Source organism: Equus quagga, chromosome 12 (genome assembly GCF_021613505.1).
Source record: "Equus quagga isolate Etosha38 chromosome 12, UCLA_HA_Equagga_1.0, whole genome shotgun sequence".
NCBI lineage: Eukaryota > Metazoa > Chordata > Mammalia > Perissodactyla > Equidae > Equus > Equus quagga.
Window position 1 is genome coordinate 86,506,456 of NC_060278.1, and position 17,557 is coordinate 86,524,012.

Consider the following 17,557-nt stretch of genomic DNA (forward strand, 5'->3'; position numbering starts at 1 on the left):
GCCAAGAGAGGGAGAAGGTGTTGTCAAGGTCTCGTCATGGCAAGGCTGAGTCCAGCTCCAGCTCTCCTGCCCACAGGTCACTGCTACCTCAGTCTATTCATTTATTCACTTGACAAATGTTTACTGATCACCTGCTATATGCCAGGCCTGGTTCTAGGCGTGAACAAAACAATGATCTGTGGGGCTCCCCTGTGGAGGAAGCAGAAAATAAAATAACAAAATAAACAGGCAAATTATATATGTTAGGAGGTGGCGAGTGCTGTAGAAGAAAGAAAAAAGAGAGACGAGTAGAGGTTTTGGGAGCGTGGGATGGGGGGCAGCTTGCAGCATTCTGTGCGGTGGCCTGGAAAGCCTCTCTGGGAAGGAAACATTTGGGAAAGGACTCGAAGGAGAGGAGAGAAGAAGCCATGTGGTTATCTGGGGAACACCATGCCAGGTAGAGGGCACAGTGCCTGCAAAGCATTGTGCTAAGGCTAGAGGGCTCTGCTGTGTCTGAGGAACAGCAGAGAGGCCAGTGTGGTGGGAGTGAGGAGTTGGAAAGACAGCGCGGTGACGGAAGGAACATGACGTGACATGTAGGGACATTGTGAAGACTTTGTTACTCTGAGGGACATGGGGAGCTGCTGAAGGGCTGTGAGCAGTGCATCTGACATCTGTTTTTCAATGGGCCTCTTTGGCTGCTGTGTGAAGAATGTGCTGAAGGGGGTCACAGTGGAGACAGGAAGGCCAGTAAGGAAGTGTATTAGTTTCCTATTTCTTTCTTTCTTTCTTTTTTTTTTTTTTTGAGGAAGATAAGCCCTGAGCTAACATCTGCTGCCAATCCTCCTCTTTTTGCTGAGGAAGACTGGCCCTGAGCTAACATTCATGCCCATCCTCCTCTACTTTATATGTGGGACGCCTGCCACAGCATGTCTTGCTAAGCGGTGCCATGTCTGCACCCGGGATCCGAACCAGCGAACCCCTGGCCGCCGAAGCAGAACGTACACACTTAACTGCTGCACCACCAGGCCAGCCCCAGTTTCCTATTTCTGCTGTAACAAATTACCACAAATTTCATGGCTTACAACAACACAAATTTAGTATCTTTCAGTTCTGGAGGTCAGAAGTCTGATATGTTTCTCACTGGACAAAAATCACTGAGTTGGCAGGGTTGCGTTCCTTTTGGAGGTTCTTGGAGAGAATCCATTCCCGTGCCTTTTCTGGCTTCTAGAAGCTTCTGCATTCCTTGGTTTGTGGCCCCTTTCTGTCTTCAAAGCCAAAAAGGTAGTATCTTCTAGTCTTTCTCTGACCATCCTACTTCCGTCTTGTGATTACATTCAGCCCACTAGGATAATCTAGGGTAATCTCCCCATCTCAAGATCCTTAATTTAATACTTCTGCAAAGCCCATTTTGCCACTTCTGGTGACATTCTGGGGACTAGGATGTGGACATCTTTGGAGGGCCATTATTCTATTTATCATAAGAGGCTACTGCCGTAGTCCAGATGAGAGATGATAGTGACCTGGCCCAGAATGACAGCAGTGAAGATGGTGAGAAGTGGTGGGGTTCTGGATATATTTTGAGGGTAGAACCAACAGGATATTCTAAGGGGTTGGATGTGGACCTTTCCTTTCTTGTGGAAGGGGACTTTTATTCTGCCTCTGCCTTGGGCCTGGGCCGGGATGAGGATGTGGTTTTCTCTGGGGTGAGGTCCAAGGAGTCACAAGTCATTTGCTGGAGCCTGTGTGGCCTCCTAGGGCACAGTGCCTGTTGCAGGGCCTGCACATGCTTAGATGAATGGGTATGGAGTAGGCCCTGAAACCCACCATTAGCTCATGTGCAGGGCCCCTCCAGTTCACAATCTCCCCACACTCCCCACTTGCCCCTCTCAGTTTCTGCTGGGTCAGGCCTGCCCCTATTGCTCATTCTGCCCTATCGCCCTATTCTCCTGTGCTGCCACGCCCATCACACTTTGTTTATTTATGTGTTTGTGTGTATCTCTTTATCCATTCGTTCATTTGGATGTAGACAGTATAGCATAGTGGCTAAGCGGGTTGTCTTTACCCTGAGAATCCCAGCTCTGCCCCTACAAGCTGTGTGGCCTTGGGTAAGCTGTTTAACTTCTCTGTTTCTCCAGTACCTAACATATAAAATAGAGACAATAATAATGCCCGCTTCATGCAGTTGTTGTGCAGGCTAAATGAGGTAATGCATGTCAAATGCTCAGCTCAGTGTCTTGCTTAGCATAAAGTGCTCAATAAAGATTTTCTATTATTTGATGGGGGTTCAGATGCCAGCCACACCACATAGTAATGGTGTAACCTTGGGCAAGTCATTCAACTTCTCTAAGCTTCTGTTTACTCAGCTATGATCTCTTCCTACCTCAATGGGCTGTAGAGGAGTGATTATGTGAAGTATTCTACATAAGCCATCTGCCTCAGAGTGAGGGTGTAACAGATGTTAGTAATTATTATTCCTGTTATTATTATTGTTTATTTAGTTTGTAAATATTTATTGGATGCATATTCTGTGCCAGCCCTTTACCTATGTTCTCACTGAATCATCAGAATGGCCTAGTGAAGAAGATAGTATTTCTTGTACAGATGGGGAAATTGAGGCAAGTGAACCACCTTGCCACATGGCTGGATGGCAGAGCCCCAGTTCTACTCTAGGTTTGTGTGGTGGGCACAGAAACAAGTTTTCTTTTCATTACTTCAACACACTTTTTCTTTTTTGAGATAAAATTCACATAACATAAAATTTACCATTTTAACTATGTTAAAATATACAATTTAGTGTATTAATTGGTTTGCCTTTTTGTTTTTGAGATGTAATAGTTGTTTTTCTTAATATATTCTGAATATTAACCCCTTGCCAGATATAGGATTTGCCAATATTTTCTCCCATTTCATGGGTTGTCTTTTTACTTTCTTCATAGAGTACTTTGGTGCGCAAAAGTTTTTAATTTTGATGATGTCCAATATATCTATTTTTTTCTTTTGTCACTTTTACTTTTGGTGTCATATTTAAGAAACTATTGGCTAATTGAAGGTCACAAAGATTTACACCTATGTTTCCTTCTAAGAGTTTCTGGTTTTAGCTTATATATTTAGGTTTTTGATCTATTTTGATTTAATTTTTGTAAATTATATGAGGTAGGGGTGCAAATTCATCCTTTTGCATTTGAATATCCAGTTATCCTAGCACCATTTGTTGAAAAAGATTATTCTTTCCCCATTGGATGGTCTTGGCGCTCTTGTTGAAAATCAGTTAACCATAGGTGTATGGGTTTAATAGACTCTCAGTTCTATTCCATTGATCTGTATGTCTATCCTTATGTCAGTATCACACTGTTTTGATTACTGTAGCTTTGTAGTAAGTTTTGAAATTGGGAAGTATGAGTCCTCCAACTTTGTTTTGGCTATTCAGGGCCCCTTGCAATTCCGTATGAATTTTAGAATCAGCTTGTCCATTTCTGCAAAAAAGGCAGCTCAGATTTTGATGGGATTGAATCTATAGATCAATTTGGGAAGTGTTGCCACATTACCTATCATAAGTCTTCCAATCCATGAACATGGGATGTCTTTCCATTTATTTAGGTCTTGTTTAATTTCTTTCAAAAAAGTCTTTGTACTTCTCAGTGTCTGTGACTTGCATTTTATCAGATTGAGCAGTTCTATTCCTAATTTGTTGAGTATTTTTATCAGGAAAGGGTATTGGATGCGCTTGTTTTTTTACAGCTAAAAATCGGCAAAATCTTCTGTATTTGACTTGGTAAAATCGTGTGAGACCAAGTTTCATAATGACTTTTATTATTCTTAATTCAAAACCTATTATTCATAATAAGTTTTACTAATTCAGCTTTTCTTAACATGTTTTTAAAGAAGGTTACAAATATATGGCTGGGTATCTTTACCCATGTAACCTTGGGCAAGTCCTACTTCTGTGGACCTCAGTTTCCTCAACTGTAGAATGGAGGTGGTACAGTAATGCTTATTGCCTCGGCTTGGTGGATGGAGATAAGATGGGATTTTGTATGCAAAGGTACTTTGCAAACAAATAAAAACTGTATGCTTCTATTGCTGCCTTTACCAGAGATGTTTTTTAAATTGGGATATAACGTGTAATAAAGTACATAAGGTATGTAAAAGGGCACTGATCTTAAGAATAAAGATGGGTAAATTTGTATACATCCATGTGAATGCCACTGGATCTTGATATAGAGCCTGTTAGCACCCCACAAAGGTCATTCTGCCTGGTCTACATCACCCCCCAAGGTAACTGCTATTCTGACTCTTATCAACAGAGATTAGTTTTGCCTGTTTTCGGGCTTTGTATAAATGGAATCATACAGGCTTAGTATCTCATTTCTTTCACTCAGCATAATATCTGCGAATCATCCAAGTTGTTGCAGGTAATGGTAACTCTTGTTTTTAATGAGCTAATACCTTATTCACAGTTTGAAAAGCCTGTGCATTTGCCCAAGAGACCAGAAAAATGAAAGCCATGAAAGCTCAGGGCTCTCCAGTGTCGAGCCAATCTGCCCTGTGAATCTCTGCCAAGACAGTTGAATCCTCAGCCAGGATGGCAGCTACCTTGTCCATGAGTCACCACCTCTCATCCCACACTCTAGGCAGACATCATGAATCGATCTTGGCACATTTTTACAAGGATTCCTAATGCAGCCTCAGAATTCTTCTAAACCTAGCAATGCGAGTGGCTCACACCAATTGATTGGGTTGGTACTCAAGATTAAATCTGAATATTCTGCTACCACATCCCCAAGATGTTTTTCTGGCCTCCCAGAGTTATGACATGAGGGGCTCTACTATCATCCTCAGTTTATCCCACATCAATATGAGACTGGTGGTGGTGAGGCCTACAGTGTCTGCCTGTTCATATATTCTTTGGGTCATGGCTCAAACCCAGCAAGTGTTTGCTACCTGTGTGCCTGGTTGCAGCATCAGTTAGACAAGAACGGACAGGGCAGATGCTTAGGGGTGGAGGGGTTGCTGTACCCATCAGGTAGTTTGGTTGAAGCATCTTTGTTTTTATTTCTTATTTTGATAAAAACATTGCAATGTCTCAATTACAAAAGAAACACAAGTGTGACTTATGTTTCACAATTTATGCTGCTGTGAATTCTTGACAGTTCTAGCATGTCTCTCACATTTGAAAAATTTCTTCCAACCTGGAAAGTTAGGTGAAATAAACTCATCTTCTGGGAATGGCTTCCTGCATGTGCAGAGTAGGGTTGTGGCAGATTACAACAACAACACAACAACAATGACATCGAAGGCATGTTTTCATCCACATGTAGATCATAGTCTGGGGAGGGGACAAGACTCATGTATGTGAAATAATACAAAGAAAGTTCCGTTAAGCTCTCATGTATTTGAAACTTTGTTCCCAAGCAGCTTCACATATCTGAAAGGTCCAGGAAAGGATAAAAACCACCTTTGAGAAGCTATGTTTTTCTTCATTGGAGAGCACTTCAGATCCACACTCAGAACTGGGTTACTCTGTTTTCATGCATGCTTAACAAATGCAAAAGATTGGAAGCAGCAAATTAGAATGTGGGCATGGGGGCAGTATTGGCTGTTAGAGGCAGCCTCACTGCTAATGGTTGGAGAATTGATTCTTGACAGCAAAGGACAAGGGTATACCATGAAATATGGCCCCACAGCGAGCTGAGCCTATGTAATGTAGGGGCAAAAAAATCCTTAATACTTCTGCTACTTTCAAAAGTTCTGGGTCTTGAGGGCCAGCCCATGGCCGAGTGGTTAAATTTGTGGGCTCTGCTTCGGCAGCCCAGGGTTTCGCGGGTTTGGATCCTGGGTGCAGACATGACACTGTTCATCAGGTCATTTTGAGGCGGTGTCCCATATAGCAAACCAGAGGTACTCACTACTACAATATACAACTATGTACTGGTGGGCTTTGGGGAGAAGAAGAAAAAAAAAAGAGATTGGCAACAGATGTTAGTGCAGGTGCCAATCTTAAAAAAAAAAAGTTCTGGGTGTCTTCCTGGTTTAATTATTATTGTGCATGATGATGACCCAGAATACACAGGAATAAAATACACAGTTTTGAGTACCTACTGTGCAAAGCCTATGCTAAGTAAGCATTTACATTCCCTATCTCACATAAGCTTGAGAGTGGTCCCGTTATTATCATCTCCAGTTTACAGTTTGGGAAAATGAGGCACAGAGTAGGGGAAGTAACTTGCCTAAATAAATATTCAAGGTAGGTTTTGAATCTTTGCAGTCTAACTCCAGTGCCAAGTTAGAAATAGAGGCTGTTAGCCTCTACTAGGTTTCAAAGAACCTATTAGGTAAATAAAGAGTAGAAAGGCATTCCAGGTAGAGGGAACAGCACATGTAAAGACAGGACTAATAAGTTAAGCTAGTCAGTCACTCAATTTCTCTGAGTCTTGGTTACTTACCTGTAAAATACGAACAGTATAATCTGTCATAGGCTTGTGAGAATTAAATGTGATAATGTATGTAAGCACTTTGCCCGGATCACAGAATGTCCATAATGTTAGTTACTGTTTTCTTAAATAATGTTCTCTCTTTTCTGTCCTTATACCCCTACTGTGCGGATTCACAGGGAAACTACATTTCCCAGCATGCCACCTCGCCCTTTTACCCTAGCTAGACCGAAAAGACGCGCCGCTGAGAGCCTCAAGCCGGAAAACTACAGCCTCCCAGCGTGCCGCGCGCCTCTCTCCACTAGATTTCAGGCAAGGCCGGCGCGTTGCCTACCGGGAGTTGTAGTCAGCGGCGCGTTGCCCTGACGCCGGCAGGACCGGGCGTGGGGGCCTGTGGGAGGTGGCGCGGCCGGGCCCAGCAGCTGGGCGGAGGCGGTGGAGAGGCCTGCGGCGGCAGGGAGCGACGGGGCCGGGAGCGGGCGGCGGAGCCGAGCCTAGCCGAGCCGGAGTGGACGGCGCAGGCCGGCGCGGCTAGCAGCAACCATGTCGGTGTTCGGGAAGCTTTTCGGGGCGGGAGGGGGTAAGGCCGGCAAGGGCGGCCCGACCCCCCAGGAGGCCATCCAGCGGCTGCGGGACACGGAGGAGATGCTAAGTAAGAAGCAGGAATTCCTAGAGAAGAAGATCGAACAGGAACTGACGGCCGCCAAGAAGCACGGCACCAAAAACAAGCGCGGTGAGTCGGCCTGGCCCCCTCAGACTCCCCCGGGCTCCCTGGCCCGGCCTCCAGCTTCGTCAGACTCGCCCCAGAGTCTGCTCGGATCCTGGAACTCTTCCGCCGTGAGACTCCCTTCTGTGCCTTTCTGGGCCCGGGACTCTCCGTCTGACTCCCTCCAGTGTCTCCCCGAGCCTTGGACTTCTCCGCCATCAGACTCTCATCCCAGCCTTCTCCCCTCAGGCTCTCCCCGCTCTGCCAGGCCCCTTCAGACCCTGATTTCACAGCACTTTCCTCCTCCCTCACTCTGTCCCTTTCTCTTCCGCCTTTTTCTGCTCTCTCTGGCCTGCCTTCACTCACCTTCCCAGATAATGCCGCCGCCGCCTCCGCGGCTCATTTCTTTCCCCCGTCCTATCGCTTGTGTCCTTCCTGGTCCCACCTTTGCCCTCTCCCGACCCCTCCGTGGAGTCCTTGAGCTACCCCTGGCCTCTCCCCATCCTCCTGACTCAGAATTCTCCTTGAGAAGCCTCCTTGATGGAGAGAAAAGGGGACTGGGGGAAAGGAGACCCCTGGTTCAGGCTGTGTTCACTTGCTGAGTGAACTTGAGCAAGTTGCTTTCCTTCTTGAGGCCTCATTTTCCCATCCATCAGCCAGGGTTTGGCCTCCCAGAGGCCTAAAGTGCCATCCAGCTCTGTGATTCACTTCTTGTTGCCTCATAGCCAGGTTTTATCAGTTTCGCTTAGCGCAAGCCTTCACCCTGTGACTCACCTCTACCCAATCCGTCTGTTCCAGAAATAGGGATTCCATTCCTCCATTGGCCCCAATTCCTCCCCGGTCCCCACTACTGGGTTCAGGGCGGGGATATTGAACCTTGAGGCGTGCTTACTTAGCTTTCTGTCGTTGTATGGCTTTCTGGGCAAGTGCTTTGTGTTCTTAAGTAAAGTGAATGTGAACATAGTTTAATAACTGTAAAGCAATTTAGAAATATTTGATTTTTCTTGTTATGGCAATATGAAAGTGAACCATAGAGTGACAACCCTCCCCCTGAGAGGGGGGTGAAGGTGAGAGAGGTTTAGGAGCTGTACAAACAAGTATTTAACGCGGAAGTCTGCTAGTCACTAGCTGTGTGACCTTGAGCTAGTTCTTTTACTTCTCTGAAAGGAAGATCGTGGATTTACAGTGCCCAGCACGCAGTAGAGGCTAAATATGTTTTCTTCATTCTAACAGAAGAACAAAATAGCCCATCCTGAGGATACTCCTCTGTTGATAGGCAACACATACTCTGGAAATTCTTTTTGAGTGCTTATTGCATGCGCTGTGTTCACAGGGTGAACAGAACACAGCCTCCACCCTAATGAGGGAGAAGACAAACAGGAAAATAAATGAAGAAAATATTGCCTAGTGGTGACAGGTGCTTAAAAAAAAAATGATGTGATAGGGAGTGATGGGATGGGAAGGGGTGCCACTTTAGATAGAGTGGTCAGGTAAGGCCTCTTTGAAAAGGTTGAGTTTGAACTGAGTCCTAAGAAGGAACCAGCTCTGTAAAACTCAAGGGGAGGAGCCTTCCAGGCAGGGAGAACAGCGTAAGAAAAGGCCTGGAGGTTGGTTTGTTTTAAGAGATGGAAGAGCTGTGTCTGGAATGTAGTGATTGAAGGGGAGAGTGGTGTGAAATTAAGAGGGTGGGAGTGGACTTTGCAGTTCCTGATGAAGAGTTTGGATTTTGTTCCAAGTGGATGGAAAGCTGGTGGAGGGTGTTGTGCAGGAGCGTGTCCTAATCATTGATATAGTTTTAAGTTCAAACGTCATGGGGCTGCTCTTGGGAAAGTAGACCAGTGTGGGGTGAGAGCAGAAGAGCGGGGAGACCGGTGAGAAGGCAGCTGCAGTCATCCGTTTGTGGCGTGGACTCCAGTTGTAGCTCTGGAGAGGGAGAGCAGGGTTAGATTTTGCTGGCTCCAGCTTTTTTCCCTGATGACTCTCCCCAGTCAGGATCCTCTGTTGTGCATGGTAATCAGAGTCCTTGTTTTTACCAGTCTGCGTTTTGGAATGCCTTGCCCATTGCAGGGTGGTGGAGGAGGGTGGCAGTTTACCTCACCTCTCATCCGGGAGCACTATTCTCCTGTGATCTTTTGGTCAAGAGCTGGTTTAGTTTCTGTAGTTTTAGAGGTGATTGAATTGACTTCCCAGAGGCTGCCAGCAGGCTGTGGAGGACCAGCCTCAGTTAGTTGTACTAGCTTTCCTCGAAAGCAGTTTGTCGTCTTCACTTTGCCTGAGAGGGCAGGAGCTGCTGTAACCAGCCCTTCTTTTTGCATCCTCTGGGGGAAAGGTTTTATCTGCTTATTGGGATAGTGCTATGAGGTGTTAACACCGCCACATACCATTCATTTAGTCACTTATTGACTCGCTACTGTGCCAGGACATGGAGAATCAGAGAGAAAAATACTTTGCCCTCCAGTAACTCAGGATTACAAGTGTTTTTTTTTTCTTTGAGTTTGTGTGTGTGTGGAGCGGGGCTGGGAGGGAGACGGAGGGAGGAGAGGAGGGAGGGAGGGAGGGAAGGAGTCATACCAGTCAGTGCTAAAACATGAGTGTGTACATAGGGCTGAGCCTGAAGAGGAGGAAGTTCCTGGCTCCAGGGCAAAGGACAAGGGAGGCTTCACAGAGGAGGCAGATGTGAGGCGGGTCTGTAAGAAGTTTGGGGAGTAGTGAGAGTGTCTCCTGGTGGAAGTCTGTTGGGCTGGATGGCAGATAGGTAACCTGGGGAGTGGCCTGTAGCCTTTAGACCTTGACCTGGAGCTGGTGAGGAGCCGTTGGCTGTCTTAAAGCAGAAGAGATAGATCAGCTTGGATTTTGGAAAGAGCACTCCAGCAGCAGCATAAAGGAGGGAGTGTAGACCAACAAGAAGGTACTGGAGGCAGGAATCCAATAAGGGATAAGGATAGAATCTCATAGACATGGATTTGAGCCATAGCTTTGTCACTTACTAGCTGTGTGCCTTGGGCAAGTTACTCTGCACCTCAGATTCCTCCTCTATAAGTAGTGGTACTGGTATTTACCTTATTGGATTAAATTATGTTATGCATGCAAAGCTCTAACCACAGTGCCTGCCATATGGTGAGTGATCAATGAATGCTTGCCATTATCATTATTATAAAGAGACTTGTAATTATTCAGGTGGGAACAAAGGGCCTAGAGTAGAAGCATGGAAAACTAGATGAGAAGTGATAGAGAGCTTGGGTGACTTGTTGGAATTGTGGGCAGACTGAAGGAGAGGGAGGAGTTGAGGATGATTCCCAGTTAAGGCTTGGACACCTGAGTGGATGATGATGCCATGAACCAAGTTGGGAAACATAGAGGAGGAAAAGTACTTCATAATTGTATAGTCCTTTTAAGTTAGTAAAACTTTTTTTCATATGAGTCTTGAAGCATCCCCTGAGACTGTCAGCTCCATGAGGCAGGATGTCATAGGCATGTTCATTGCTGTGTCCCCAGCACCTAGCATAGTGCCTGGCATGTGGTTAATGTCCAGTAAGTATTTGTTAAATGAATGAAAACAATCTCGTGAGTATGTTCTGTTATTCCCATTGTACACAGATGAAAATGAGCCTGGAGAGAGGATGTAACTCGACTCAGAGACCAGTTCTTCTGGTGGCTGTGGGCATCTTGTGTTCTGTTTACTCCCATGATGGCTGAAGGTGCGTCATCGTGACCTTCGTCATTGCTCAGCTCATTAAACACCCACCTGTGCAAGGTGTGGTGCTGAGTGGGAGAAAAAGAAATGAGACAGGACCAGGCCCTGCCCTGTGGAGAGTATAGCCAAATGTGGATGCTACCTTTGTGGCGTACACATTGGAAAGATGATAAATTGTCCTTTGAAACAAACCTCTGAAGCTCAAGTAGATTATTTGCAGTGTGCAGGTGTGTTCCAGGCAGTGATTTCACTTAGGAGCCTAGAGCAAAGTTTGGATTGCATGTTTTTTGCAGATTCCTTTTCCTTACCTTTAGTCATGCATTCATTCTTAGGCAGGTGCAGGCTCTTAAACTGTGTCCCAGGACCCATGTTCAGTGCTGGGAGCTTGGTGGTAGGAATTAAGAGAAACCAGAGATGGTCCCTGCCATCAAAGGGACTTAAAAATGATGACTTTTCCTTTTCTATAAAGTGGAAATAATATTCATCTCAAGTGACTACATCTCAAGTGAGGATTAGCTAAGATAATATATGAAAGAGTGTGGCACATTGTGGGTGTTGAATAAGTATACCTTTCTTCCCTTTTCTGATGCAGTTATTGTTGATTAGACTTCCTTGGTTTGTCAAAATGGGATAGTTCTTTCACTGAGAACTGGATGGAAACCAGGATTACAGTCTGGGTGAAATGACAAAAATCACCCAAACTTAGGACTTTTTTGATAACTTTCTACACAGTACCTTGTTGGTTTTCTGAGAAAGATCATCAGATATCAAAGATTCTTTTCTTCTTAAGGCATTGTAACTAGTTATGAAATATCTACTAGGTGGTTCATATTTCCCCTTCTTCCTGTTTTAATAGAAATGGAAACAGTTTGTAGAAAGGATCATATTTTAGTTTAATAGGAGAATTGTATGAGATTGGGAAATGGAGACAGGGTATCTTTTCTTTTGGATTTATGGATGCAAGTCAGTTCATTTGCAGGTTAATTTAGGTTCAGCTGAAAATACCTGATGGGTGCAAAGAAGCCAGGCGCTCACAGGAAATATATCTTTATTAAGTCCTGTTCATTGCTGGAGCTGGTGTGGTGCTTTCATGTTTAATAAAGCTGCCCTAAAACCTTAGCATGGGAAGACATCTTAATAAGTTAAATTTATAGTGAACGTGGCCTTTTGCTTCTCTAGAATCAAGGTATCAGGTTGAAAAGCACAGTATCTTAATGGTGCATGTACCAGCAGGCTCTCCTCTCCCAGAGGCCCTGGGATGGAAAACTCGAAACCCACCCAGGGAACTGAGCAGCGGCAATTTCCCTTGGTGGTGCTTAAATTTCTTGCTTGAAGAAATAGTTGGCCAGATTGGGTTTGGTTTATTTCTTAAGACAGATGGAGTGTCAGAGAGGCCTTATGTGTTGGCTGTCCAAACATGCTAGTGCTTTTGATTCAAATGACAAAATCTTTTTTTGCCCCATTTGGCAGGGAGATTAAATATTTTTAAGTGCCTGCCAGTAGGTTTATAATGTGATTTGAAATTCAGGATAGATTTTCTTTGAAAGTCTAGCTAAATGTGAGGACCTTTGAGCCAGACTGTTTTGCTCAGGGAAGTTGTAAGTTGTCCTGAGTTGGGTTTGAATGTGGAGGACGAGGTCCTGGAGAACAGCCCGTGAAGATGTGTGCGAGCCGCACATCCCTGAGGCAGAAAGCCAGGAGCTGATTTGTTTACAGTGGTCCAGAGCCCTGAGATGGAGCTAGGGCTGACCAGGACGAGGGGGTGGAGCTTTTGGGGCCTTGAGGAATTCCTTTGGGTAGGAAAGGTTTATGAAAACTTTGTTCTCTTGCTCAGAACTGTTTTGTGCTGTGCACTGTCTTTTAAAAAAGTGAGAGAGAGGATATTCAAAAAAAACCCCAACAACTACAGATTGGTCATTTTGAGGATGGATGGTTATATTTAGAAGGAAAATTCGAGCATAGCAACAGGAAGCAACAATGGACCTAACTCACATAGTACTGGCATGTTTTTAAGGTGTTTGGCTCAAGTCAGCAGTTTATTGAGTTCCTTCTAGGAGGAAGGCAGCATGATGATGTAGGCAAAAGATTTCTTAGTTCAAATGCCAGCCTCACCACTCAGCAGCAATACCTCGGCCGTTACTTATCCTCTCTGAGTCTCAATTTCCCCATCTATAAAGAGGGAATGATAGGGGCCTGCCCTGTGGCATAGTTCTTGAGTCCAGTACACTCTGCTTTGGTGGCCCAGGTTCCCAGGTTCCGATCCTGGGCATGGACCTACACCACTTTCAAGCCATGCTGTGGTAGCAACCCACATACAAAGTGGAGGAAGATTGGCATGGATGTTAGCTCATGGCTAATCTTCCTCAAGGAAAAATAGAGGAAGATTGGCAACGGATGTTAGCTCAGAGCGAATATTCCTCAGAAAAAAAAAGGGGGGCGTTCGGGGGAATAATAATACTTACTTCCTACAGTTCTTGTGAAGATATCAAATACGTTGATATCTGTAAAGTGCCTAGCAGAGTGCCTGGTTTCCTAAGTGTAGTCTTAGGTGCAATAAGGGATATAAAGATGGATAAGACACTGCCTTCTCCCTACAAAGGGAGTTCAGTGAGGAGGTCACATTACATGTACAAGTAACTAAGAAAAGGCAAACCATGGTAAGTGTACAAATGAAGTATTAGAGGAAAATGCAGCAGGAAGATTAATTCATCTCTGAGGGTTGGCAGGTTCATCTCACCCAGCTACCCATCCAATGCCCAAATTCCCTTTGCACTATTGCTGCCAAGCGATTAACCTCCACTTGAACCTCTCTGCTGACAGGATTTGTCTTAGGTGCTCTATCCTCCCACACTACAGCATAGTCTGTCTCTGGACAGCTCTGAATATAAAGTCACCTTTCTTATTTGGAACAGATCTGTCTTTCCGTAGTGCCTACCTCTGGTACAGGTTGGGGCGGTAGCTCCGTAGGGAAGCAGCTTGGGCTGGTGGACACAATATGGGATCTGGAGTTAGAAGGCATGGGGCAAATCCCAGCTCTGACCCTAGACAGTTGTGAAGTGCATTTCTTCCATGGGGAAACAGGGTGCTAATTCTGCCTCTGGGACCACATAGAACCGGTCTAGTCCCCCTTCTACAGGACAGATCAAAGAAGGTGCTTGTGTCTCAAGCCCGGGACAGATCTTCTCTGTTCCGTTGACTGTTCGTTGCCTCGCGTTTCTGCCCTTTTCCTTGTTACCCTCCTCTGGATGTGCTCCTGTTCATTAGTGTTGCTCTTAAGGTGTGGAGTGGGCAAAGCTGAATCCTCTGAATATTCCAGCCAAGGTTCGAGCAGCGTAGCCCAGAACACACAGGACTAGCCATTTGTCTAGGAATTAATTTGGTTCTCTGTGCTGTATGGTCCTGATAATTCCCTTATCACTGAGACAGGTTTTTTTGAAAAGCATTTATGCTTTCCTGAGGCCCTTCGTTAGTAAAGGAACGAGCATCTAGGAACCCCTAAAGTTTGTTTGGCCTTTCTTAAGGAGTCTTAGCTGAAGGATTGGATGATTTAAGTTCTTAACAAGAGCATCTGGCTGGCTTGATTCTCCTGTAGCTGATATTTCTGGCTTTGCCTCCTCCTTCTTCCTTACAGGGCAGAGCTGGCTGGAATGCTTATTTCAGGGTTACAGGAAAGCTATACATGTCTGTGGTTGTGGCTCTTTAGCTCAAATGGTTAGTGGTGTGGTGTAATGGAAAAGCTGCTGGGTTTGGGATCAGAAGACCTGAATTCACATTATACCTCTGCCACTTACTAGTTTTGTGATCTGGGGCTAGTCTCCTCATATTTCTGAGCATCAGCTTCTCCTGTTGCAAAAACAGGGTAGACTATTTACTGTACAACTTTGCTATTCAAGGTGTGGTCTGTGGAAATGCAGACTGTTAGGCCCCACCCAGACCTACTGAAGCAGAACCTGCGCATTTATGAGATCCCCACGTGGTTTGTGTACATGTTAAAGTTTGAGAGACACCTCTCTATTGTTATTGTAGGGATTAAATGAGAATGTTGGGCATTTTTTGTATGTCCATGCCAGTATTTGTTCCTGGACGCTCAGGGATGCTGGCTCCCTGGTCCGTTTCCTCACTCATTTTGCTGCTCAAAGTTGAACTCTTATCCAGCTCACCCTATTCCCAGATACCTTCAGTTACCTCCAAATCCAATGAGGCCATAGAATGCAGATGGTTCAGTAGATGTCTGCCTTCCTTCCCTTGAAGAAGAATTTGAAGCCCGTGTCCTGCTGACGGGGTAACAGTCTTCTTGAAAGAAGCCAGTCATCTGGATAACTGATAAGCGTTCAGTCAAGCTTTCAGTCATGAGGACCCACTGGTTGTCAGGTCCTGGCAGCCACAGTGATAAGTTAGAGGAAGTTCCCATTCTCAGGGAGCACCAGTGCCTGGTGAGGGGACCATTTGGTGAAGAAAGAATTTCCACCCAGTGAGGCTTGTGCAGAGTGTCATAAGGACCCCAGGTGAAGAGGAATTAACTCCACATTGGGGGGCTAGGAAATGATTTTTTTTTTTTAGTTATATCTTTTTCCACCAGAAATTATTTTTCACTGAGTTCTGATTTCTTGGTTCAGTGGCTTTGCGGCTGCTTCCTGGTCGGTTTATATCGTGTTGAGACTGTTCTGATCCACCAGCTTTCTGCATCAGGAGGGACAGATGTTCTCTGAGTGCCTGTTCTGTGTTAGGAGCCATCTGAGCTGCCATGTGGATTTCCAGGCGGTGAGCAAGACACAGCCTGGCCCAGTGGATCCTGCAGTTGAACAGATCTCTGGCGCTCTCAGAGAAAAAGTTATCACAACTAAATAGCCCATACATTTTCTCACTGGAGTCTTAAAGCCACGTAAAGTATTTCTTTCAAGAGCTTATGGGTAAGTAAAACTAGAAAATGCACGAGCTTCTCAGCTAGGGGAGAGGGGGTTAGGAGGGATGATGAAGCAGGAAATACTTGCCCTGTTCCATTCTGTAAGATGATATTTTTCTGGATTTGGGGGTGATAGTGAGTTTTTGAGCAGGGATTCCTAATTGGGTTAAAACCCAGCAATAGAGCATTATCTTCTCCTTTTCATCCTCAAAGAGCCAGGTTGCTCAGGGCTCTTGGCCTGGGGCTTGGCACAACCTGCTGAGGAAAGTCCTCCTGTTGACAATCACGGCAGTTGAATTTGCTCAGAGCAGAGAGGCTCTGCAAGTCCTGAGCAGGAGTTCAGACGTTCACCTAATCAGTGTTCCTGCCCAGGTGTCAGGCCCTGCCTTACAGTCCTGCTCTCAGGAGGCTCATGCTCTTGGTGGGGGGATAAACCGAGGACAGGAGTAATTAAAGACCAAAATTGGCTGGAAGTGCCACCCACAGAGTACCCTAGATAGAGCTCGGTGGAGATTCGAAGAAGGGAGCAGTTGCCCCACTTTAGGGTTGAGAGTGACAGTGTGGTCTTTTGCATTATCAGGAGTAGGTAGCTACGAGGTGGAGTGGGGGTTGGGTGCAAACACTCCTGTTTGGTATATGACACCGCCTCGGATCTAGAGTTACATCTGGAAGTTGCAGAACTTTTGCTTTCATCTAGCTATGTTGAGTAAAGAGTAGTGTATTTGAGAAAAGGAAACTAGGGGTTTTGAAATGGATTTGGATATTGTGCACTGTTTAGGAACTGTGATGTGGAGATCCTAAATCTTTTTGGTCTTAGTGCTGCATAGATAGACATTTGCATTTCATTTCAGGTGGTCCTAAAACAAGGTAGCTAGAAACTTTTGCTTCATTCACGAATCCATTTGACAAGTGTATATTAACTTGAGCTGTGTGCCAGATACTGTCCTAGTTTACTGGGTAAATGCGGATAAAGACAAGTCGTTGCCTCCAAGATGCTCACAATCTAGTTAGAGTGGCAAGTAAACAAATATAATTAAGGTACAGTGTGATTTGTTCTAGAAGCATTTTCAGAATTCAGAGTATAGGATATGCAGTGGAGGGATCCAAAACAGCTGTGTGTGTATGTGTGTTGTTTTAATCTATGTTTTATTAAATAGTTATTTTGGAGAGTATTAGAATGTTAGAGCAGAAAGGAACTCAAAATATATGAAACTTTGAATTAATAGGAAGTTTTTGAGAAAGAAAAACCAGGAACATGGAAATATATGCAGTACTTTTAAACACTTTATTTGAATCAGCCCCTTTGGGGAGAACTTAAGAATGGATAAATGGTTAGCTTAGTTTAGTTATAAAGCAATTAGCTTTAGAATGCTGAATTTAAAGTACACCCTGTTCTGATAATTATTACAAATTTGCTTTATAATTGCCTTACTTCCTACAAAAGGAAGTGGGAACTAGAAACCCTGAGGAGTGGGTTCTTCACTATCTGCATAAGCAGAAGCTGTAAGTTCCTGTTTGTAATCTATGTAAGACAGACCTGATAGTTGTAAAAACAAAAATAAGCCTTGTACGTGTGTATAGCTTGGCTGCTGTTCTCGGCGGAGGTTTGAAGAGGAGTTGCTACTCAGATGAGGCCGCCAGAAAGACTCCCCCTTAGGGTGAGGAGTTTGATCAGCTCGGTGTCCCCAGAGTTCATTAGACTTTGGAAACATTTCAGGCTCAAATGATTGCTAGTTTCTTATTTCTCCATCAGGTGGATCAGTTGCTGTCACCTCTCCAGAGCAGTTTTTCCCTTTAGAATCTTGCACAAAGGCAGTAAGTGGTTGCAGATTGCTTGGCAA

At 44.9% G+C, this 17,557-nt stretch overlaps 1 protein-coding gene across 1 annotated transcript in view; it reads left to right on the forward strand.

Annotated features, from left to right (window-relative positions):
* Positions 1 to 6,821: 6,821 nt before the first annotated feature.
* Positions 6,822 to 17,557, forward strand: part of CHMP4B (charged multivesicular body protein 4B) — a 40,827-nt gene continuing 30,091 nt past the window's right edge. Inside the window, exon 1 of the mRNA XM_046679564.1 lies at positions 6,822 to 7,146. Within this exon, the coding sequence (XP_046535520.1) occupies positions 6,957 to 7,146 (190 nt within the window). The 5' untranslated portion in view covers positions 6,822 to 6,956. The remainder of the gene's footprint in view (positions 7,147 to 17,557) is intronic.